The sequence below is a fragment of the Eumetopias jubatus genome, unplaced genomic scaffold, assembly GCF_037043125.1.
Source record: "Eumetopias jubatus isolate StellerSeaLion01/CBP00866 unplaced genomic scaffold, mEumJub1_p1.0 scaffold_2, whole genome shotgun sequence".
NCBI classification, from domain to species: Eukaryota; Metazoa; Chordata; class Mammalia; order Carnivora; family Otariidae; genus Eumetopias; species Eumetopias jubatus.
The window spans coordinates 73,112,399-73,132,142 of record NW_028274808.1 but is presented as its reverse complement, the minus strand read 5'-3'; the positions used below and the strand labels follow the sequence as shown (position 1 = coordinate 73,132,142).

At 38.7% G+C, this 19,744-nt stretch overlaps 2 protein-coding genes across 2 annotated transcripts; both read right to left on the bottom strand.

Annotated features, from left to right (window-relative positions):
• Nucleotides 1-5,843: 5,843 nt before the first annotated feature.
• LOC148164847 (fibrinogen alpha chain-like) lies at nucleotides 5,844-6,407 on the bottom strand. Its single transcript, XM_088021326.1, has one exon. The coding sequence runs from the start codon at nucleotides 6,405-6,407 to the stop codon at nucleotides 5,844-5,846; it is 564 nt and encodes a 187-aa protein (XP_087877452.1).
• Nucleotides 6,408-7,246: 839 nt separating this feature from the next.
• FGA (fibrinogen alpha chain) lies at nucleotides 7,247-13,716 on the bottom strand. The gene is made up of 5 exons (XM_028104376.2): nucleotides 13,663-13,716; nucleotides 11,473-11,598; nucleotides 10,838-11,021; nucleotides 9,291-9,436; nucleotides 7,247-8,692 (listed from the first exon to the last, which is right to left on the bottom strand). The coding sequence occupies exons 1-5, from the start codon at nucleotides 13,714-13,716 to the stop codon at nucleotides 7,247-7,249; spliced, it is 1,956 nt and encodes a 651-aa protein (XP_027960177.2).
• Nucleotides 13,717-19,744: the final 6,028 nt, after the last annotated feature.

Here is a 19,744-nt window from a genome sequence, read left to right as displayed (position 1 = left end):
ACAAATATTTAGTTTATGATTTTCGCATTCTGCATGTACTTATTCTTTCAGACTTTTCTAGATATGATTTGAGGTTAGTGAAGCTCCCTGGATGGGTCTTGTTCTGATTCATCAGCTACATCCCTAATGTCTGCTAACTAAATTGGAAGTGTGTTTTATTGGTTATAAGGAGAACCCACGACAGAATGTAATTAGGTCAACAATAACACTGGGAAATAATTAAAATTAAATGGTATGGGTAATACAGTTGACTCTTTGAACAATGCAGGGGTTAGGAGTCCAGACCCCCACACAATAGAAAATCCAAGTTTAGCTTTTGACTCCCCCAAAAATGACTAATAGCCTACTGCTAACCAACTGTAACATAAACAATTAGCTTATATTTAGTATATGTGTTATATGTTGCATTATTATAATAAAGTAAGCTAAAGAAAATATTACTAAGAAAATCATAACAAAAAGAAAATACATTTACAGTACTGTAAAAGATCTGCATATAAGTGGACCTGCTCAGTCCAAACCTGTGTTGTTCAAGGGTCAACTGTACTCTCACATTTATCTAAAACTACGGTATCATCATCCTAGAACTCATAATAAATGATGTGTGGAACTTACGGGGCTTGAGCCTATAAGAATATAAGAAGTTGTGAACTTCATCCCCAAATGTGCTCCTTCTCATCACATTATTTAACCTTCCTAAGCTGCTACTTTCTCACTAGAAAAATCAACCTATAAAATGTTCTCACCTTTATTAAAGAAACTCTAGTAATCATTGTTCAAAAGTATTCTAATGATTTTTCCTGGAAATGTAATTCTTTATTCTAAAGGGTTTCCAGAAACTGAAAGCAAATATGTAAACAGAACACATGAATCAAAATGTGAATAATTTCTTTTAATAAAAATTGAATATGACATCAACAGATATAGAAGGGATTTATGCATTTAGTAGGAGGAGGTTGAACTGGATGACCTTTAAAGTTCTGCTTAACACTTAGATTCCTTAATTCACAAACATTTTATTGGGTCATCACTTTGTGCCAGACCTTGTGTGAAGTGGTAGAAATAAAATATAGTAATTTCAGTTAAGAAAAGAGCAATTAATTAAGTTTCTTCATGTTTTCTTCATGTACCATGCTGAAGGACAGGATCAACAGTTATGGGCTAAATGATGAAGACCCATCCATCTCGATGTCAAAATAAAATGCAGTTGGACATTTATTCTGTTCCTTACTTAGGATCTAAATCCCCAATTCATCATTTTTCTCCCCGGCAGAAATATTTAAAAACCATGTGCTTTTGTGGCAAAACTTTCAGGTTCGTGTCCGTTTTACGCCTTCATTTACCTATTTGTTCATTCAAGGAGGGGTTATATTGAAATGTCTAACCTAAATAAAGCTTGCAGAGTAAGATGGCATGGCATTAGATGGAGAAAAGCATCATGAGGAAGTCAGCAGCAGTTAAAGAAAGAAGAAACAAAAAAATTTTAAAGGTAAGTATAAGATAAAAGTGTTTTTTAAAAAGTTCATTATTTATAAGAACATCTTCTACATTAGGGGCGCCTGGGTGGCTCAGTCGTTGAGCGTCTGCCTTCGGCTCAGGTCGTGATCCCAGCGTCCTGGGATCGAGCCCCGCATCGAGCCCCGCATCGAGCCCCGCATCGAGCCCCGCATCGAGCCCCGCATCGAGCCCCGCCTCGGGCTCCCTGCTCAGCGGGGAGCCTGCTTCTCCCTCTCCCACTCCCCCTGTTGGTGTTCCCTCTCTCGCTGTGTTTTTCTCTGTCAAATAAATAAAATCTTAAAAAAAAAAGAACATCTTTTACATTAAATAAGAAGTACAGTTTAAAAGTGAAAGAACCACAGGAAAAGAGTTAAAGAAAGGAGAAACTACAATAAAACAAAAAGTAAATTAAAAATAAAAACGTGTTTCAGAATTTATTATTTCAGGAAAGGCTTCTAAACAAAGTGACATGGAAAGATGTAGGTAAATGCAAAGAAAAAGAAATTGGGAGTGATGACAATATTAACATTTGACAAGGTAAAATTAATTTCCAAAAGCATGAAACAAGTAAAAAAAAAAGGACATTATCTAATGAAATACTTGGAAATTAATAGTTAAAAGATGATTCACTAATTCCACATGAGGTCAGGGTAGTAGAAAAAAGAAAGATGACTCACCCTAAACCTCTAAAAAAGTAACTAATTCAAAATTAAGAAAGACCTTTCCAAAGCCCCTAGAACAAACAAAAGAAGGAAAAACTGAAAGGATAATTTTTTTGGCTTAGAAAAAAAGTGGAGGGTAAGAGGGAGAATACTTCACTGAAAAGCTATTCTTTAAAGATGAGCAAAGTGATACAAGCACAGGAGAAAGCATATATATAGATTTGTTTTATTCAACAAAATTGGCATTTTGATTCCACTGGCAAAGAATACTTTAATAGCTGATCCCAGCATAACTGGCTATCCATCCACAAGAAAATAAAAGTAGACCTTCTCCATAACATGTTAAAATAAATTCTAGGTTAATTAAACATTTAAATGTAAAAGAAAAGAGACAATAGAAATACTTGAAGAAACTTTTAAAACTGATCTGTAGAATCCCGGGGTAGGTGAGACATTCTCATGTGAGGCAGAAAACACTATGTAACTGAGCTCTGGCCTAAAAGAGGACACTGAATGGCATAAATAAATATGTTAGAGATAGGGATCCACTGTTATTTTGGGGATAGAAACAAGAACTTTGAGGGCCCAGAGAAAAATTCCTGGTTCTGTGTCCTGTGGTGGGCATTAGGGAGGGGTTCACAGAAGGAACACTATGGGGCTGCATCCTCAAGGATGAAGGGGACACTTTTAGGCTGTACATGTAAAGGCACAGACTCATTAAAGGATCTGGTATTCTGATACAAGTGCAAAATTCAGTGCAATCCAAATGCAGTGAATGACTGTAGACGTTGGAAAGGGACCAATTTGTGAAAGAGCTTATGTGCAAAGCTAGGAAGTTTTAATTCAACTAGGAAGTTTTAATTCAACAAAGTCAAGATGGGCCTTAAGCAGGAGAGAGACATGACTGCTTAATCTTTTAAAAGGCAACTTCTAGAGTGAGAAAGGATGTTCTGGTTAAGACTGCTAATTGCCTACCTCAACATGTATTCCGCTTCTCCTTATTAACAGAATCCTAATTTTAATTAGGATAGCCTTGTATTAACCTTGTATTGTCAAGGTGTCACAGCCTCTCCTGAAGCCAGGTATGTCCATGTGACTAAGCTGTGGCTGATGACACATAAGTAAAAGTGCTATATGCAACATTTCAGAAAGTACCTTAAAAGAGAGAAGATACTCCATTTCCCTTTTACCTTTCCTCTATCTTCCAGATTGCCACAGGACATGGTGTTTGATAAGACATGAGGTAAATTTGAAGATGAAAGACTTTTACTAGGATGCCAGCTTCCTGAAGACACTAAGAGGACATATTACTATAGACTTTTTTGTGAACAAGAAATAAGTTTCTGTCTTATTTATGGTACATGCATCAAACCTCATCCCAACTGATAAAAATGAGTATTAATGTTACTGTAATGAGAAACTCCTACATGTAAGGAGTGGTTTAAGAAGGAACTGCCAGTTAAAAAGACCAAGAAAGGTGAGACAAATGAGAACAGTCTATCAAAAACCAAGAGAAAAATGCAGATTGAAGAGGTAGGGTGGGGACCAAAGCAGCAGATTTTAAAAAAGAAGCCAAGCAGGAGAAGGCCTAAATGCAGGACATTAAATGTAGAACTATGGAGTTCTTGTTGATTTCAAAAAGAGAAATTTCAAGAGAGTAGTAACCGAGTGAAAATCAAGTTAAAGTGGGCTTCCATCGTGAATGAGAGTCAGAGAAGCTAAATTAATATTTAATTTCAGGGATAAGGGAAATAGAGCAACAGGTTAAAGGTAAAATGGAAAAAAAAGAGATGTTTGGTGTCTTTTCTTGAAACTAAATTGTATCTCCGATGATCATGATCCTGTTAATATTAGCTTTTGTTTAGTAAATGAAAAGAGGTTACCCACTCTTTGCCAAGAAACTCAAAGCCTTCAAAATAAATAGGAAATGAATGGCCTTTCACATTCAGAGTCACTTTCATTTGGGGACCCGATTCTGTCCATAATAGTGCGACACTAGAAAACACTTCCTACTCCCAACTCAAATTCTGTGGAGGCATATGTGTGAGTGCAAATGGGGCAGGCATAGAGATAACGTGGAACTCCCAGGTCTGAAATAAATGAAACTTCTTTTAATTCTGAAGAAGTTCTTATTCAATTATTCAAAGATTTGGAGGTGTATTTGTATCAAGGATTTTTTAAAAAAAATTTTTACTTATTTATTTGTCAGAGAGGGAGAGAGTGAGAGCACAAGCAGGAGCGAGTGGCAGAGGCAGAGGGAGAAGCAGGCTCCCGGCTGAGCAAGGGAGGATCCCAGGACCCTGGGATCATGACCTGAGCCGAAGGCAGATGCTTAACCGACTGAGCCACGCAGGCAAACCTATCAAGGATTTTCAACTGCACATAAGGAAATGCAAGAATGCTGGGGCTTCCTATGTAACTCATTTGCAAGCCCTTGTGTCCATCTTCTGTCTGCTCCCCCCGGATCTGGCCCCTATCCCTAAACTGCCTGCTTGCTTTCTTCTTTCTTTCCCTCTTTCTTTCTTTACTAGGATAAAGGATGCAGTTAAACAGGAGTAAAGACTACACAAATGAGAGCAATGTACCAGGAACCCAGTGTGCTTGGAATATTTTAAAACATTTTCAAGTGTAAGTAGCAGGTAGTTCTCACTAGCAAGAAATATGAGTTAAAAATTGGGGGCCAGAGCCTAGGCTGCCAAGATCAAAGATGCAACATACATCAAATAAAATATTGACCATAGAAATATATTGAATTTATGAATTCAATATATAGTAGTAGTGTTTTTTGAATACTTGAAAATATTGAAAGGATTTTAAATGCATTTTTTCATGCCATGTGTTTTTGAAAGAAATTTGTTAGACTCTGGGGAAAAAATTAAGTGTGCATTACGGTCTTCATTGAAAAGCTTAAAGAACAGATTTCTATTTCTATTAGGAAAGAGTGCTTCTCCTGCCTTCTTGGATTTGCTTGCTAACAGAAGACATGAACGTACTTCATAATTTTTAAGTTCCTCTGTGAAGGCCAGCCATTGTTCTATTCAGTGATTTGTAACTTAAAATATTGGCTTCAGGGGCGCCTGGGTGGCTCAGTCGTTAAGCGTCTGCCTTTGGCTCAGGTCATGGTCCCAGGGTCCTGGGATCGAGCCCTGTGTCGGGCTCGCTGCTCCACGGGAAGCCGGCTTCTCCCTCTCCCGCTCCCCCTGCTTGTGCTCCTGCTCTCACTCTGTCTCTCTCTGTCAAATAAATAAATCAAATCTTTTAAAAAATATATATATTGGCTTCAACCCGTTCAAACAAAATGGGTGAAATAACTTTTTTACTGTACAATGGCCTTAGGATTTTGAGTGGTATGGGGAGAGAAGTGCTCAAAACAAGACCCATAAGGGTTATAGAAGGAACATCCAACAGATGCCTTCTTCCTGATGTACTGAATGTTCCTTGGTGTAACCTTAGAGAAATGTGAAAATCCACAGAGCTACTTTCAAGATAAAAAAAACTCACATAACTTTATTCTTTAAAGCAGTAATATGTCTCAGTTACATTTAGATACAGTACAAAGAATAATAAAATTACACCTGTAAATTTCTTAGTATATTGTAAAGAATCTTAATTTCTTTATCGTCCTTATCTTTTTCCTCCACTTCACTAAGCAAAGAAAACAGATTCCTCTCCCTTCCACTCCTATTAGGTCACCAAGGGTCTGATTTTCATGCGAACAGTCCTGAGGGAATAATCTGCACCCCTGAAGGGGACCCAGACCACTCCATTCTCAATCTCATAAGGACTGTTGTTCCTTGGATCATAAGAGCCCCCAGGATAGTAGACGCCATTGAGATTGGCCGCTTGGCAGCTGTTGTACCACCAGCCTCCTCCATAGACTTCTGCGCAGTTCTCTTCCCACTGGTCTGCATCCCTGTCATAGGTGCTGAACTGCATGCCCGCGTGAGAAGTATACTCTGCTCCTTCCTCTGCAGAACCCTCAATCAGAGCATCCCCTGCTGTGCCCTCATAGGAAGAGACCTGCAGGGTATAACCTTCTGCCTCAGAACCTACCCTCAAGTAATATTCTGCATGAGCCTGGTTTCCAGCCCAGTCCTCTAATTCAACCCGAAGGACAGAGCCCCTCAGAGTTAGTAAGTGGAGGTATTCATTGCCTAGCCAGAATTCTCCTTCCCCCTTGTCATCCAGGCTGCCGAAACCTTTCTTGTAGTCTTGCCAGGTCCGGTTAAAATTCAGTGATCCATCCATTCTTTGCTGGATCAAAAGCCATCCTCCCAAACTGGTCTCTTGATCACAATAAACAGAAAAAATCTTACTGGATCCCGGTAGCTTGATATTGAAAATACCACTTTGGGTACCTGAAGGATGTGTTTGGAGGACATCATCACAGTCTAAAAAAAAAATTAAGCTGGTTGGAAGAAGTTATTCTCATTTAACCTTACAAAGATAGGCATGGCCCAGATTAAACGAAGGCAGATACTGGCTTCCTTTTCCTTCTTTCCTTCCATCCTGCCTTCCTTCCTTCCCTCCCTCCATGGGGAAAGAGTGCACTGACACTGGGATGAAACTTGTGCACGTGAGTGGCATTCATACCCACAAATTGCACTGTCATTTATACCCACAAAAAGGGGATTTTCCTCAATGGATTTGAAATTTTACTTGCACGTACTGATAACAGCAAGTATCCAGCAAAGATATCTAAGCATCATTTAGTGGTAATTTGTTTTTAACCTGATCTCAATGTCAACTGAGACACACACTAAAAATGTGATTAACAAATTGGGTGACAACTCCAAGAGCACACATTTTGAGTGGTGAAAGAATTTGGTTAAACAAACTTAAAATCGAGTTTCAGAGGGATTCATTCATTCATTTAACACGTATTTATTGAGTGATGATTCTCTGCACTGCTAGGCATTTAGGAATACAGAGATGAACATGAGAGACAAAGTCCCCGCCCTCATGGAACTTACAGTCTAGTGCCCCAACACAAACAAGCAAAAGGTGTAATTTCTATAAAGTGTAATAGAGGGCTAGGAAAGACGTTCAAGGTGCTGGGGAGGCATTGCAAGAATAATGAACTTAGTCTAGGGGGTCTGGGAAGGCTTCCCCAAAGGAGAAGTGTGGATACCTCTGGCAGAGCGAACTTTATCATGGCCTCTTTTGGTGGTATATCCTCCTTTGAGGGCTTCATGTTCCTCTTCAGTTCCGGCCTCACCTACCAATTTATGGCTCTTGCTTTCGTATGTGGAGTCTCCTCTATTGAAAGTTGTACTACTGCTCAAAAATTGTTTGCCGTGACTTGAAGTTTTACCACCGAGAGAGAATTCAGGTACCCTTAAGTGTGTGAATATGTCCGATTCTGAGCCCCCAGCATGGGTCCTACTGTCAAACTCTCTGTGCGAGGTTGAATGCCTACCAGGAAATGTGCTTCCAGCTGAGGAACTGCTAAAGAAACTCTCCAGATCGGGGTGCCTAAAACGGAGATCATCTAGGCTACCAGCAAAACTATGGGATAAGTCACCACAGTCAGAACCATCTTCGGAGTCTATCACTTCTCTGGTCGTTTCTTTCTGACCATCAGGACCTATAATAGTCTTAGTAACTGTTTTAGAGCATGAATGACGAGTGGTGGTGGTGCTTCCAGAGGTGACCTTCTCATTACCAATAAGAAGCTCTTTATCTCCTTTAGATGTCACCAGCTTACCTGTGTGGTACTCTTTCTTTGTCCCTGGAGTTACACTTCCTGACACCTCTTCAAATTTGCCCCACTCTGGGTTGGTAGGCCTGGTGTTCCCATGCCCGAAGCTATCTGGCCTAAAGCTTCCAGACTCAGAACCTCCAGGGCTCCAAGACCCAGTACTGCCAGTCCCCGTGCTCCCAGAGCTCCAAGAGCTGCTGCTGACAGACGCAGAACTTCCAGCACTCCAAAGGCCTGTACTGCCGGTGCTGGTGCTCCCAGAGCTCCAAGTGCCGTCACTGCCAGGCCCAGTGCTCCCAGGCCCAGTACTGCCAGTGCTGGTGCTCCCAGAGCTCCAAGTGCCGTCACTGCCAGGCCCAGTGCTCCCAGGCCCAGTACTGCCAGTGCTGGTGCTCCCAGAGCTCCAAGTGCCGTCACTGCCAGGCCCAGTGCTCCCAGGGTTCCAAGTGCTAGAACTCCCTGGTGTGAAGCTCCCAGGGTTCCTGGGGCTTTCAGGCACTATTCCTGTTCCATGAGATGCAGTGTCTCCTCGGGTATTTCCATCTCTACCAGACCCCTCTAATGTTATTTTCATCTGCTGCATTTCCATGAGCGCCCTCCACTCTGGAGGGGCCCTCTGAACCTGGCTCTTGAAGTCCCCAGAAAGCGTAGTTGCAGATGTGCTCATTTTCAGCCGTGGTAAGTATTGCCTATCTTTAGGCGGAAGTAAGTCTTTGGCAATGACTTGTTCAAGTTGCTTCTGCTGATCTTCATAGTACTTTAGATCTGTCCTACGTTCTAAAGCCCTATTGCATGAACCTTGGCAAGATCGGATCTTAATATCAATGTCCACCTAAGAGAGGGGGAGAAAGGGAAAGAAAAGAGGTTGATATAAATAAAGAAATTATGCCTGTTCAGTTCTAAGCAGTTAATTTATTTTTTGGAAACTGGATTCATTTCTTTGAGGTGAAGACCTACCAATCAATACTCTATTATTCATTTATGTCACACCCTCGGTGGAAGAGATGTTAGGTATTTTATGGTTAGCCTGGAGAAGCAATAGGAACTATTTGGATTCATCTTAGTCTTAAAACATATCAGTAAGATGCTATTCCCTCTGAAAGGAAACACTGATAAATCGACCCTTAAGTGAGACTGAGATTGAAGATCCAGAGGCATGGTGGTGTCAGAGCTTTGGAACAAGACAAGCAGGGACTTAATATTTGCTCTTGAAATTTACTAACTATGTATCCTTGGAAAATTTGCTTAATATCATTGAACTTTTTTTCTTCATCTGTAGAGTGGGGGAAATAATACCTACTTTGTAGGTGGATAATGGATATAACACTTTGCTCTACATATAGTAGGTCTTCAGTGAATGACCATTGCCTTCCTTTTCCTTGCTATTCGAAAACAAGAAAATCTGGTGTTAGAGCCAAACACTCACTTACCTCCAGTTGTTTCATATCTACCAGCTGATCCCTGACATTTTTCTGTAGAAGGCGGATTTGCTGTACTTGTTCTATGACTTTGAGCCTCAGGATCTCAATTTTGCTTCTCAGATCTTCTGACACTTGGCCATATGTGTTATCATTATCTGAAAAGAGCAAGAGTGAAGGAGCTGCTAAGTGATTTGCTTATCATAGCCAGCAAAAGAAGGAAATTTATTTCTAAATATCATTTCCCTTTTAATAACAATTTGTTCTTCAGACATTTTATTTGTCAGTTCCAAATCTATTAGGCATTTGGTATTTGAACAATGTCATGTCCTTTAGTCATCCATAGCTGTCAATTAAGATGCTCTACTAGCAATTAGTAATCCAAATAAATGCAGAAGAAATGTCTTTGGAATTTTAAAGGTATAATTAGGAGGTTAAATTTGATCACATTTCAATTATTTCATCATATCCTTAACCCAGGGACTTAAAAATAATGTTAACAATATGCTAACCTACTTAAACATATTCTTGGATTTTCTTACTGAGAAGTTTTCCCTCCTACCTATAGATTTGAAATTGTTCCTAAGATTTGTTTTTCCTTAGGTCAACAAGAGTCTTCTTTATATCTTTAGGATACACTTAACTAATTTAAAGTCAGCAGCGCAACAGTAATGGCATGTGAGTGATCCTGTTGACCTAAGGGGAAAGAAAATCTTAGGAACAATTTCAAGACGAACCATGAGGGATGATGGACTCTGAGGAACAAACTGAGGGTTCTAGAGGGGCGGGGGGTGGGGGGATGGGTCAGCCTGGTGATGGGTATTCAAGAGGGCACATTCTGCGTGGAGCGCTGGGTGTTGTACGCAGACAACGAATCATGGAATGCTACATCCAGAAGGAATGATGTAATGTATGGTGATGAACTTAACATAATATATATATATATATATATATATATATATATATATATATATATATAAAGAGTCAAAGCAAGGCTTCAGGAACTAGGGCCTCGCTAAATTTGCTTCCCATGCCCAGAGCAAATCCAGTGTTTCCTCATCCTAATGAGACTTAGTCATAGTCCTATGAGAATATAGAACATAGCTCTATATTTTAAATTAAAAAACAAAACATAAACAACTTGGTGGAGTTGGACCCCCAGCTCCATCACATGGTAGCTTTGTATCTTTGCGTAAGTCTCTTGATCCCTCAGTTTTCTCCTTCCTCCGTAAGACAGAAACAATATCTCCTCAGAAGGTTATGCTCATCTTCTTTTCAGTATATACTCTTTAAAAAAGAACACATTTAAATCCTAGTCTTCAGTACAAAATTCTGACTTACTTTGTGACTTAAACAATTCTAAGCTAACCTTTTGAATGTTACTTTTATAAAAAGCAAGCCCCTCCTTAAAATTCAGGGGTATCATGAAGGCATGCATTTCTATTTTAAGTACTTTGGAATAAAATTGGAAGTTGTTATAAGGAGACAGCATATCTATGTGGGGCGTTTGTTGTGTTGTTGTGGCTATAAAGTCAAAGTACCAAATATGTAATGCTTACTGTTAGTGCTGGCAAAATCCCCTCTCACGAGTTCCATTATATTCCCTGTCAATGAACTAGAGTCCTTATTGTTCTTCTGATAATCAAATAATGAATTTTTGAGCTTATTTATTCTGTTTGTAAAATCTTGATTGACTTCATCAATTAGCCCTTTCATCCTGCAGCCAGAAGGGCATTTGTAGTTCTGGAAGTGAAGAGGAAAAATTATATTAAGGGTCTATATTTTGGATCCAGTACAATTTTGAAGGTTTCCATGCAGCTGCCCTTGCCCCTCCCTTCCCCAATATGCTCACATCATCTATTGACTTAAAAGTAGTTTGAGAGGACTAGTCAGAGGTCATAGAGAAATTCTGGAATGAGGGTACATTTAATCATAAATTAGGCCCCACAAAATCTTGAGGCCATAATACTTAGGTTCCTGGGATTTGCCTGAACATGCAACTAAAATCCAAACGGTTAATCCTATTAATGACCCAGAGTTTGGGAGGTAATTCAAATAGTACTCGCAGGGTGAGGTTGTTTTCCATTTGTCTTCTTGAATTTGGCATGTAATCTCTGTGACCTACTGGGTCAGCCTGTGCACAATTCTAGCACCACAGGGAAGGATTCTCCCACTCTCTCTGCCCACCACTCACCCAGTCTTCATCAGCGCAGAAGGGCCAGTCTGTCTCCTTGCAGGCAGATTGCTGTCTTTCCACAAGTCTTGGGCCACGCACACCTCCTCCTTCAGCTATAAATTCATCCTTCTTGATAACTGTGGTCTTTACAGATTCATTCGAACACACAAAAGAGAACAACATTAGGCAGATAAGAAGACACTGGCATGCCTGCAAACCCAAGGGAAGGGGGGGCGCTCTCCCAGAGATTAAGAGTACCTGCTTTGGGGCCTCTGCAAGCTTTCTGACATTTTGATTGAAAATCCTAATACCTATTTCATGGAGTTGTATGAATTAAAGGAGATAGGGTAAACACATTTTTTAACACTGTTGGATGTGAAACAAGCATTTGATAAATGCTAGGAGTTTTAAATACGGAAAATTTATTATGTACGGAAAATTATTTGAATCAACAAAATTAGTTAAAATTTACCTTTTCATTTTCAGTAATGTCTGGAGATAGAAAGGTAATTGAAAAGTTCAGAGTTCTTTCCCTTATAATTTCTCTTTCAGTAGGAAAAAACCTACGCTATCTTAGCTTAATTTCTCTCTCCTTGGATTCGTAATTTGAGCAGGTACATACCAAGGGCACAAATGTGGCCAGATCGGACTGGGAAATCCTTTTTAGGTTACCCACTCACGTAATAATTTCCTTTTATTTGCAATGCAAAAGAGTAGACTGAAAGCAAAAATAATGGTCCATGACTGACTGACAACTTTTTTTGAACACCTTTCTAATTAGAAATACAGATTTTTAGAAGAATTTCTATTGTGACCTGTGACGTGAAATAGGACATAGAAATATTCTTCCAGCAAGACTTTATAGCCTCATAAATCAAAATGGATTTTAAGTTTTAGCTATTTTTATTTTGTACTACTAACTTACAAAGATTTTGTTATGACTATTTTAATCTCAGATAGTTTAGTCTTCTTCTTTTCTTTTTTTTTTTAGTAATCTCTATGCCCAGTGTGGGGCTCGAACTCACGACCCTGAGATCAAGATTCACATGCTTTATGGACTGCGCCAGCTCCCTTGGATAGTTTACTCTTACAATTAGCTAATATTTGCTGTCTCATTTTTTAAGAAGTACCCTAATAATAATAATAAGTATTATTATTCAAGCAATCAAGGACAGTTTATTTAAAAGAACAAGTACAATCTCTTTAAGAAATAAAATTATAAATTCAAACATACTTCAGAATAAAATGGCACAACAATAAAAACAGGCAGAAGTTAAATATTTATGCCAATAAGGGAGAGATAACTGAAAACTTAAGCATTATCCAAAATATCGTTAGCAAATGATGTTAGTCTTATTTTCCATAAAAAATTTTTAATTATTAGTTTACTATAAGGGAGAAAATTAAGTTAGAAACCCTCTTTAGTTTTTTTGCTCTGGTAGTAGGTTTTATGAGTGGTGAAGGGAAAGAAATAAATTGGAATAATTCATAGCCTAGAAGTAACTGAGTTTCTTAAACATATTTGTCATGTTTTTATAAGATCTAAGAGTTTCAAAGGCCTGTTGAATTAAGTTCCTCTTCTTTTCTATAGGTCTCTGGAGTCAAATTTCAGAAATCATTGCGATATTCAGTAATTATTTTAAAAGATTGCTTCCCAAAAAGAATATTGCCTTCTCAATTAATATCTCCTAACTATGTAATATGAAATAAAATATCCTATGTAATATGTTTTAAAACAACTAATTTGCTATTCTTGGGGAAAAAAAAAACCACACAAAAACAACCTTTTAGGAAAACTACATTAAACCACTGTTCTGTGTATTATGGACAACTAGCAATAAATTAATGATTAGATTTTTAAAATTCTTAGCAAAAGAATGCTTTGTTTCGTTAACTAGCATGAACTATCCCGAGGCTTTATTGGAACAAAGAGGGCAAAGATTTTTTCCCATAAAACAAGTAAACAAACGATGTTGTAAGGCTGAATTACAGACACGGAAGCTTCCCCTGTGAATTTCTATACTTTAGTCCAGCTAAGTCTCCCTCTTACTCTTGAGGTGTCAGGCTCATCTAAGAACTTGCCTCCATGGCGTAAAGCTTATAAAGCTCGCAGTGTGTGAGGACGTAGATAAGACTCTCAGACCTGCAAGCTCTTTGCAGAATAAACACCAGAGAGAAAGCAAGAAGAGAAAATAAAGGCGACCATACCCAGACTGTGCCCACCACACTCATGACCAGGCAAAAGATCTTCGCAGAAAACATCTTTTCTCAGGGTGGAGCTGGCTCTTGAGGAGCACCCCAGTGGAAAGAGAGGAAGACTGCCTCCGTTCCTAGTGCCCATCCCATTTAAATCTGCAAGGAGGTTTGATTAATCATTTTCTTTGTCCTGTTTATACAGTCAATATGCATTCTACAACCCTTGCTTCTTCTGTAAGGTTGGTGTCCCCGAAGTTCTTGCTCAATTCCCCCAAGCTTGTGTGCTTTTGATAAGCTGTTGCAAAGGTAGCAGCAATTCCAGGACGATCTCACATTCCAGGAAGAGGATGACTTTAGAAAGGCAAAAGGAAACATAGGTAGACAGACCTCTGCTTGAGTACTTGAGACAACATGCAGAGAGGGGCTGAGGCAGGCTAGAAGCAGCCCACTGCAAACAGATCTGGCAAATGATAGTTCACTGCATGTAGGAATTATGGCTGGATGATCAGACTTTTAAGAAATGACTGTGGTGGGGGTGCCTGGATGGCTCAGTAGGTTGAGCGGTGGACTCTTGATTTTGGCTCAAGTCGTGGTCTCAGAGTCCTGGGATCGAGCCCTGCTTCCGGCTCCCGGCTGAGTGGAGAGAGTCTGCTTCTCCCTCTCTCTCTGCCCGCCCCCCCGACTCACTCTCCCTCTCTCTTTCTTATATAAATAAATGAATAAATAAACTCTTAAATATAGAAATAATTCTTTAAAAAATTGACTGTAGTGATAGGCTGACCCTGAAATCCGTCTATACGTTACCTTGAACAGATTCTTTTCCTCTATCCAAAATAGTTAAGACAGTAGCCCCCAGAGCCAAGCATCTTAGGTTCATAATCCTAGGTACACCATGTCCCAACTCTGTGCTTTTGACAAACTACATGTTTTTATGAAGAATAAATGAGTTAATCCTTGTAAAGCCTTCAAAGTGGTGATTCCCACATGGTAAGTACTCAGTGAGTGTTAACAATTATTGGAGAACATAAAGCGCCATGAAAAGTATCATTTCTTTCCTGTGTCTATGCCTTTGGACATGCCAGTTTACTTTCCCTGTTCTTCATCTTCATATGAAAATTTTCCTTGGCCAGATCTAGCAAACAAAAAACCAGGATGCCCAGTTAAATTTGAATTTTGGATAAACAACAAATACATTTTAATGTATTTAATGTATTTAATGCAATATTTGGGACATACTTATACTAAAAATTTTTGTTTATCTGAAATGCATATTTAAGTGGGCATCTTATAATTTACCTGACAAACCTACCTTGTCTTAAATTCTGATTCCTATGTGAAGTCTATTCTGATAATAGTAATACCTAATATTTATTGAGTGTTTGCTAAGTGCCAGGCACTTTGCTAGACACTTTACATCATACCTGATTCCATCTCTCCAATTAAAAGCCATCTCTTGTTCTTCCATACTCCTTTAGACCATGTACCACTCGTGACATTTATCACTGTAGGAGTATTGTCCATTTCCTTCACTAGATCACAAACTGCAGAACTGACACATTTTATTGGTCTTTATGTGGTCCCAAATGGCATGGGCTCTCACTCAGCAAGAAAACATGGGTATAAATTTGTAAAGTTGACCTGCTGCCTCCTCAGGCATTGTAGGCATGTGAAGCTTGCTATAAATGGATGAAAGCCTGGGTACAAGGCAGCACCCTCCTTCACTACTTGCTTTCTGGAAAGTTCTTTGATCAAGCTCACTCCTGATGTTGCTTTCTTGGACTTCTAGAGGCAGCTGCAAAACTCAGAGGGAACCCTAGAATCCATCCAGGTTCTGGAAGGCCGCGATTCCATGGAGAGTTGAGTTATACTCAGTCGACAGTGACTAAACTGGCAAAATGCCAGGCATGGTTAGACACTTGAGGCTTGACCTCTTCAGATGATTTTGTTTGCTCACAGGAAGTGTTCCTCTTGGGAAGTGAACACAGTATATGGAAGATGTTTCTAGAAAGTAATCTAGGGGGCTTCAGGCGATTCAGTTGAACATAATCTAATTGAAAGTAAGTTAAGGGAAAACAGTTTGAACAGAAAACATTCCTTTGCCTGGCCTCAGCTCTGGTACCACAACAAGGCATTTCCAAGGTACCACTTTTAGCCGTTAGCCCTGCCGTTCCATGGTTCCCTCAAGAATCTGCACATCCAAGGCTTTTCTCAGATGGTATCTCCTCAGAGAGGCCTTCTTTGGCCAACGTACCTACAGAGCAGTCATATCATGAACCCAGTTTTGTTTTTCTTCCTATTTTATCACTACAAGATAATGTATATTTGGAAAGTTATTTGTTAATGTCCCCCTACACTGAGCTTCATGAGGCCAAGGCGCACTGCCTTGTACAAGATCAGGCATAGAGTAAACACTAGTAAGGGTTTGTTGGAAGAAGGAAAGGCTGTCACAGTGGCAACACAGCATGGTGGAAGAATAATGGCCTTGGCAGAAAGTGAGATCTGGAATCTAGCCAAGTCACATGGGTTTAGTCAAACTCAGTTCTCTGAGTTTACTTATCTGTCAGATGGGGATGGCAATATTTATCTTGCAGGGTTCTTGTGAGGATTATATAATATGGCCTATACAGCATGTTGGATATACACATGAGGAGACCCAGAAATGGTGGCTTTTATTGTTCCTAGAACATCTCAGTGCCACAAAATTGAAAGTTCCCATGTTACCTCTCCAGTGCCAGAATTCCATAACCAGACACTTTTGTGGGGCATTCTTTTGGCCCGGCACTCCAGGACCGAGCACCCACGAGGCTGAGCCCTCCACCCCATGAACAAGCTGTGTTATAACCTATGAAGAAGCAGGTTTTGTTTAGCCGGGAAGCCATGCAGATGAACAGGTGACAAATAATACAAGGAGTATCATTTTTTTAAAGCATGTGACAATAAGGATATTTTGACAAATATAAAAATGGGGGGAAAAGTCTGAGAAACTTCCAGTTTCTTAAACCACAACCTCTTAGAGTATTGTATTTTTCCCAGAGATGACAAAATCCTAATTTTTTTTTTAGCTCTAATGAGAGGGATGTTTCATTTATTTGTCCTTTTGAAATTAATAAAATATTCCACAAATTAAAATTATCTAATTGCAGGGATTCCTATATTTGCTATGCTGTAATATCTGGCAGGACTGAAATGGTATATAACGTATGTAAAAAGAATAGAAATTCTATAGCTGTAATTATGCAAGATGTTTCTGGAAAATATTCACTATGTCTTCTAGCAAAGATCTATATGAATCTGTAATTTTATTATTGTCCTAATAACAAGAAGATAAGAGTGCTTTGACAGGACATATTTTATCAAAACAATATTAAATGCACAGTTAGAAAGTACTAAAATTAATTTCTAAAATTTGAAATGCTTGAATTATGAAAATTTAGGCAATTCTGGTACTTCCAGTCTCTTTCAGGGCCTCTGCCTCAGGTTTTACAGCAGAGACTAATCTATAAAGGATTCACTGGAAAACAGTGGCAAGGCTATTTAGCTTTGTGTATCTGATTTTCTCTATTGGTCTCCTGCATTTCAAGGGTGTTCCAAAGTTGGTTTTTAACCAAGCTGTTTACTGTGAAAGGTGAATGAGTTGCTGAAGATGTATATAAGAGTAACTAATAGGACTTTTACTTTCATAACTCATCAGTACCCTGATGATTCCAGATGGTTTCCTTGGAAGTTATAGCTCCAGAGAAAAGATGGGAATTTCCTTAAACATACAGAAATGATTCTGAACTGGATTTACAAAACTGAGAAGGGGAAAAAAAAGCTTTTCTTGATCTTGATCACTGCATTTCTCTTTAATCTACCTATGCAGGAAAGAAATCTACTTTGTTATAATTGAACAGTCTCCAAATTAACAGCCATTTAATGGAATCATTTTTTAGTAATTTTAAAATCAAATTCTATAATATTCCAATAATACATTGATAGTTCTCTCTCTCTCTCTGTCCTGATGCATTATTTTCATGGTCTTCTGCTTAAGCAATTTTTTCCTTTTTTTTTAAAAGTAGGCTCCGTGCCCAACATGGGGCTTGAATTCACAACCCTGAGATCAAGAGTTGGATGCTCTACCAACTGAGCCAGCCAGGCGCCTCCACTTCTGCACTTTTAATCAAGTTTCCACTAAGTAGTTCTGAGTATATGTGTATGTGTGAGAGAAACAGAGAGAGGGAGGAAGAAAGAGAGAGGGAGGAAGGGAGGGGGGAGGGAGAGGGAGAAAAATGGGTGAAAGTGAGGTCCTTGAGTTTTTCCCATTGCTTTACTTCTTGTCATTTTTTTAACTGTGTCATCAATTAAATAATTCATTTTCAAGATAAATTAACTTTTCTTTTTTTTTCTTTTAAAGATTTTATTTATTTATTTGAGAGAGAGAGAATGAGAGCCAGAGAGCACGAGAGGGAAGAGCGTCAGAGGGAGAAGCAGACTCCCCGCTGAGCAGGGAGCCCGATGCGGGACTCGATCCCGGGACTCCAGGATCATGACTTGAGCCGAAGGCAGTCACTCAACCAACTGAGACACCACTTTACTTATAATGTGCTTTACTAAATTTATCAAATTGTTTGTTTTGAACATGCATTAAAGTATAAATGTTATTTTTGAAAAGTAAAACCATTGTACAGATGAATAATCACTTCATGTGTCAGTATCAACAACATGGATTCATTCTAACATCATATACCTTAACATCATATACCATCCATTAAATCTGGCACCGTTCTCTGCTGGTTTCACTGTGGTTCTATTAAAGATTATCAAACAAGATATATCAGTTGGTATTTAATTTAATAATGATATATTAAGATCTGAGGATTTTAATTTATTAAGATTTAATAATGATATATTAAGATTTGGGGAAATAGCATTTTTTAAGTACCTTAGACTTTCCACAGCAAGAAATTTATTAAAAGTATGAGTAAATTTAATAATCAAAATAAATTTAATTCTTTGTGATTTTTATTGGAGCCTTTTTTTTTTAAGATTTATTTTTTTGAGAGAGGGAGAGACAGCTGGTGCAAGTGAGGGAGGGGCAGAGGGAGAGAATCTCAAGCAGACTCCCCCTCCCCATTGAGTGGGGAGCCAGAATCGGGGCTCGACTTCGGGACCCTGAGCTGAAACCCAGTCAGACACTTAATTCACTGAACCACCCAGGCACACCTGGAACCTATTTTAAATGGGCCATTCCATAATAAAACCAAGGCAGTTTAAAGAACGCATTTGGGTAAAATTTTGCTTAGATAAACAAACAAACAAAAATGCTGAGGATAGCAGCAGAGAAACCCCAGTTGGAGGACATTTTACAAAATATTTGACCAGTATACCCGAATATATGCCTCTTAACTGTCAGTGTCCTGAAAAACAAGGACAGACTAAGAAACTGTTACTAAAGTTGAGGAAGATGGTGGCAGCTAAATGTAATATTGTATCCTGGATAGGATCCTGGAACAGAAAAAAGACATTGGTTTAAACACTGGTGAAAGGGAATAAAGCGTGCTGGTTAGGGAATATTAACTACTAGAGTTGCTTTCTTGGTCTTGACAAATGAACTATGGTAGTTATAAGGTGTTAGGAGAGGAAACTGGGTGACAGGTATAGGGAAATTTCTGTAGTATCTTTATAACTTTCCTGCAAAAAAAAAAAAAAATATATATATATATAAAAAATAAAAATGTTATTAAGAAATAAAAACACACCAAAACAAATTATGTAATATATGGTGATTAACATAACAATAAAAAACTTTGTGGAAAAAAAAAGAAATAAAAACAAAAACGATTAAAATTTTAAAATTATATTGCCAAACTTAACCGACATTGGATTCAAATCCCATGCAGCAAAGCTAGTCTTAACAGCAAAAAATCAATTTACTTTTGTTTTTATTTCTGAAGCAATTTCATGTGTTCTCTCATTCGACCCTTATCACAGCTTTTGATGTAAGGAGAGCAAATTAGGAAGGAAAACATTGCCAGTCCAAGGTCTTTTAAAGTTAGGTCAGATTTTTTAAAGTCACACTTTAAATATTTGGCCCTGAGGATTTGAAAGAGGCCAC